The sequence below is a fragment of the Capsicum annuum genome, unplaced genomic scaffold (genome assembly GCF_002878395.1).
Source record: "Capsicum annuum cultivar UCD-10X-F1 unplaced genomic scaffold, UCD10Xv1.1 ctg82940, whole genome shotgun sequence".
NCBI lineage: Eukaryota > Viridiplantae > Streptophyta > Magnoliopsida > Solanales > Solanaceae > Capsicum > Capsicum annuum.
In genome coordinates, this window is record NW_025893770.1 from 1 (window position 1) to 5,237 (window position 5,237).

At 45.4% G+C, this 5,237-nt stretch overlaps 1 protein-coding gene across 1 annotated transcript; it reads right to left on the bottom strand.

Moving 5' to 3' along the window:
• Positions 1-4,272: 4,272 nt before the first annotated feature.
• Positions 4,273-5,231, bottom strand: LOC124895560. The gene is made up of 2 exons (XM_047405989.1): positions 5,075-5,231; positions 4,273-4,810 (listed from the first exon to the last, which is right to left on the bottom strand). The coding sequence occupies exons 1-2, from the start codon at positions 5,158-5,160 to the stop codon at positions 4,273-4,275; spliced, it is 624 nt and encodes a 207-aa protein (XP_047261945.1). The 5' UTR covers positions 5,161-5,231.
• Positions 5,232-5,237: the final 6 nt, after the last annotated feature.

Consider the following 5,237-nt stretch of genomic DNA (forward strand, 5'->3'; position numbering starts at 1 on the left):
ATCATAATGGTGACTACACTTAGACAAGGCATCCGCAGTGTAGTTAGCTTCCCGGTAGACATGACGACTCTGAAATGACTCAAGCTGACTAACGAGTTTTTGAAGCTCCAGAATGTCAGTATCAAGTCTCCAAGGTGGATGGATATGGTGAGTGATCCATTGGATAAGAAGCGCGGAATCCACTTCTAAGATAAGCTTAGTATATCCATGGTGGATGCACCAAGTGACTCCGAAGATAGCCGCTTTTACCTCCGCCTGGTTATTCGTGCCAATGCCGAAAGGGGTGGAGAAAGCATAGATTAAGTTGCCATGATGATCGCGGAGAATACCCCCTCCACCAATGCTGCCCGGGTTCTGAAGAGCGCTCCCATCAGTGTTTAACTTATAAAAATCAGCCGCGGGTTTTTTTCCAAGTGATGCTGGTCACTTTAACATCATGGCTGCATTTTTCAACAATGGAAACCAAGTCGTTCCAGCTGGTTGGCCAACTTATATGTGGGAAAGAAGCAGCAAGTAGGAAGTAAATGTCCTTGAAAACTAGGAATTTAACTCTTGCGCTATTGGACTTCTTCCCCCCCGTATTTGCTAGCGCAACGGTTCTTCCAAAGGTTCCAACAGATGAATATAGGAGTGGCATGTATCAGCAGCTTGTGGGCATCATTTTTATGCTCCGTAGCCCACCATTTGAGGAGAAAAAAGTGCAGCGGAGCTGCTGCATAGTTGCTGCCCAGATGCCCGGCAAAAAACTGCCATATATGTCTTGCAAAGTGGCCTGAAACAAGGACGTGATCAATGGTTTCAGGTGCTGTTCGGTTGCAGCAAAAACAGTCGACCAGCGTACTCCCGAACTGAGCGATCCTATCATTAGTTGGGAGCTTTCCTCGCAATGCTCTCCAAAGCAGGAAGGATATTTTAAAAGGTATGCTTTTATGCCAGATGTTGGTGTTGAGACGAGTCTTTTCCTTCTTCGCTCGAACTAACTCCCACGCTGATGAGCAAGTAAAGGTACCACTCTCATTCGGCTTCCAGATTGGTGTATCGGCTACTCCCTCCTGGAAATGAAACTGAGTGGACAGGATTTGTGGCACCAACAAGGGAGAGACATGCTGTCTAATCATCTCTTCGTTCCATCGGCCATCGATTAAAAACTGAGATACTTTGGTGCTGCCAGGTCTGGTTCCCACAATTCTGTGCTGCGCTAATGCTCCAATTCCAAGCCAATCGTCCCACCAAAAACAGCAACTACCTGATCGCAGCTTCCAGCTTATATAATTTTCAGCAAGGCCTTTGTTTGTCATCATATGCTTCCAAACAAGAGATTGGCCCGTGTCCCATTTTTTTGGCAACTGGATTGGCTCTTTGGCAGTATTTGGCCCGTAGGAAATCACCCCACAAGGTTTTCTTAGCTCTGAAAGTCCACCATTGTTTGAGCTGGAAAGCTTTACACACATCCGAGATTTGTCGCACTCCGATGCCACCTTCTTCAAGCGGGTAGCCAAGTGTCTCCCAAGATGCCCAATGGTATTTTTTCTTATCCTTGTCCCATCCCCAAAAGAAATCAGCAGTTAACTTCTTGATATAATTGAGGATTGTCTTTGGAGGTGAAATGGCCGCAAGAGTGTGAATGGGAAGTGATTGAAGGACATGTCGCACCAGCGTAACCCTGCCACCAAAACTGAGAATTCTGGACTGCCAGCCGCTGATTTTTCTTACTACTTTATCAATCATATCGAAGAAATAACTTACTCTTTGCCTGCCAATGTATAATGGACAGCCAAGGTAGGTAATTGGACTCTCTTTTTGATTGAACCCGGTAGTATCTCTGATGGTTGCAATGATCTCTGGCGGAGTGCTGTGAGGAATCATATAGTGACTCTTTTCTCTATTGATCTGCTGGCCGGAAACACTCTCATATGTTGACAAAATCTGCATGATCAGCTGAAGAGAAACTGTGGTTCCGGAGGCAAAAATGATCACATCATCGGCGAAGCTGAGGTGATTGATTTGTGGACCTCTGAACTCCATGTGGAAACCCTTATATTGCTGGTTCTGCTGCAGATTATTCAGCATTCTGGACAAAACTTCAGCCCCCAGGATAAACAAAGCAGGGGATAACGGATCACCTTGCTTAAGGCCTCGGGAGGATCTAAAGAAACCATGCCTTGCGCCATTGATGATTATAGAATACCAATTGTTGCTCATAATTCTCCATACCAATCCCATTTTCCGTAGCACCAAGCATATGAAAGACCAAGATACCCTATCATAAGCTTTAGCCATGTCAAGCTTAATGACGACATTATCTCCCGGTTTCGGCTTCTTGATACTATGGGTGATCTCTTGCGCGAGCATGATGTTTTCAGAGATACTTCTGCCCTTGACAAATCCTGATTGGTTCTCAGAGATGAGGTCCGGAAGTATGGGAGCCAGACGCAGACATAAGAGCTTAGAAATGATTTTACTTGTAAAATTGCTAAGACTTATGGGTCTGAATTCTGAAAATCTGCTAGGATGGTCCACTTTTGGTATTAGAACCAAACAAGAGTGAGAAAAGTACTTGGGGATTGGATGCCCACAGAAGAAGGACTGAACAACCGCAAGCAGATCTCGCTTGATAATGTCCCAACAGGATTGAAAAAATTTTCCATTCATGCCATCTGGACCGGCGGCCGAATTGGGATTCATAGAAAATACCACCTGCTTGAGTTCATCAATAGACGGCATAGCAGAAAGCACCTGATTCTGAGCATCAGTAATCATAGTAGGAATGCAATCAAGCGCCGCTTCGTTCACCGTCTGAGATTCTGCCGCAAGGATATCCTTGAAATGAGCACAGGCTGCATTAGCAATGTTTTCCTCACCTTGAATCCATTCACCATGTTCATTGGAAATTTTGTGGATAAACAACCTCCTCCTCCTACCTCGGATGAGTGCCTGAAAGTATTTGGAGTTTGTATCCCCTTCCTTGAACCATTGCAACTGTGTTTTCTGCTTTAGGATGGACTCTTCCAGCTTCAGGTAGCGAATATATTCAGCATTGACAGCATGAAGGTTGGCCCGATTCTCGGCATTGTTGTGGTTGAGCATTTCCTCTTCAGCCCTACTAACTTCTCCTTCATACTGTTTAACCCTTGCATGAATGTCTCCATACTGGTTTCTAGACCATTTGCTAAGGGTGGCAGCAAGTCTTTTCATCTTGGCATGAAAAGTCCACATGGGATTACCTGTAGTATCTCCGTTCCAGCACTCTCTAACCGTATCCAGGAAGGTCTGATTATCTGTCCAGCAATGCAGAAATTTGAAATATCTGATGTTGGAATGTGGAATCTCCTGAACTTCCATAAGTAGAGGGCAATGATCGGAACCGACAGACGGAAGATGAGTAATAGAAGTGTGAGGCATGATTTCTAGCCATTTATCATTCACCATGGCTCTGTCTAATCTCTTCCAAACTCTAGCGTCTGGATTTCTCTGGTTACACCAAGTGAATTGCTGACCATGAAAACCAAGATCAATCAGACCGCAAGCTTCTATAACACTCAGAAAGTCAAAACTTTTGTTGATGTTGTACGGTACCCCTCCCTTTTTCTCTGTCGTAGTAGTGATCACATTAAAGTCCCCAACTGTGCACCAAGGGCCTTGATAAGCTGCATGATGGAGAAGCTTATCCCAAAGAGGTCGTCGGAGGTGAGCACTACACTTGGCATAGACGAAGGTGGTAGTGAATGCAAATGGAAGCTCTGCATGGCTGAACTCACAGGTAACTTGTTGGTCATCAGAATCAAGCACTTTGCAGTCAACGTCTTGATTCCAGAAGATCCAAATTTTACCGTTAAGATTGCAATAGGCATTTTCCATTCGAAGGCGACTCTTGTAGATGTTGATATGTGAGTTGTCAATAAAAGGTTCCAGGATGGCAATCGTGGACACATTATGGACAGCCTTGAGCTGTTGGAGTCTTTCCAACGCTCCTTTGGTGTTGATGCTTCTAGCATTCCAACAAATAGTGTGAATCATTGGGCACCTCGACTTCGCGACCTGGTGGTGATCGGTCTGCTGGAATCAGCAGAGATACTTGTTTTGGACTGTTTCCTGACATGCCTTTTCGCTTTACTACCCCGAGGAGACAGACCCTGTCTATCCGCAACCTGCTGAACCTCTGTATGCTCAACGTGTTCCGGTACCTGAACGTTGTCATATTCCTCCTCTGCTGCATCAGATATGGACTGAGTGTCCATTTCATTTTCATTCTCCGATTCTATTACTCTATATTCATCCTCTTCGGCCGGGGGGGCTTGTAGGATTAGTATTGAGAGTACACTGAGCTGGTTGAACATGTTGCTGAAACTGGGCATTTTGATGAGTGACTTGAGGTTCTTTCGCTGGTCTGGTCTTCTGCATAACTCTTGTGGTTCTGCTGGCCACAGAAATAGAATTGCTGGTAGAATTTGAAGAGAAAACTGAATTGTCAGCAGCTTTGGAACCATTGAACACTTCCATACCCATGTTCTGAGGCTTCATCTTGGCACTGGCTGAACAATCTATCGGGGGAGCAATTTGTTGAACATTACCCAACTGTTGTCCCTGAGCAAACACCTCATCGTGCTGATTCTGAATTGTATCTCTAGCATCAGTGATTTTGGCTGTATCAATCATCATATCAGTTGCTGAACCATCTGCAGATTGGGCATGTTGTTGAACCTGATCCACAGCCTGATAGTCCTGCTGATAAGCTGCAATCCCACAACGAACATCACCCAGCTGGTGACCCTGAGCAACAGCCTCCTGGTACTGATTCTGAGGAGTGAGTCTAAGACCAGTGAGTGCAACAGGTTTGGTGGCTAGGGCCATCCGAGAACTAACGTTCTGACCATTATGAATGCGGCTAGCTTGAACAGAATCAGTGAACATTACAGATCCCCTTTGCTGCTGGTGTAGTGGATTCCTGATTGCCAATGTAGAACCACTAGTCTGGGTTGGAAAAAATTGCAACTGAGCACCGGGAAGCACCTCATTAGTACAGCTGGCAATCTGAGGAAAATTCTGGATACCCTCAGCTTGAGCTATCTGGAATCTGGCATTTTCAGAATATGTATCAGAACATCGAGCTTGTTGAGAGCCCATGACCAAACCAGTCAGCACTTCTTGCTGGTGTTGCATTTGGTCTGTGAGACCAGGGATAACAGCAGGAGCTGCTACATGTTGATCCCCCGGAGCATCAACCTGGGCTAGAGCAT

Coding starts and splice junctions, on each gene's coding strand:
- LOC124895560 (XM_047405989.1), bottom strand. CDS start 5,160: ATGCAACACCAGCAAGAAGTGCTGACTGGTTTGGTCATGGGCTCTCAA. Junction 4,811..5,074: donor ACATATTCTGAAAATGCCAG/ATTCCAGATAGC, acceptor CACTGGTCTTAG/ACTCACTCCTCAGAATCAGT.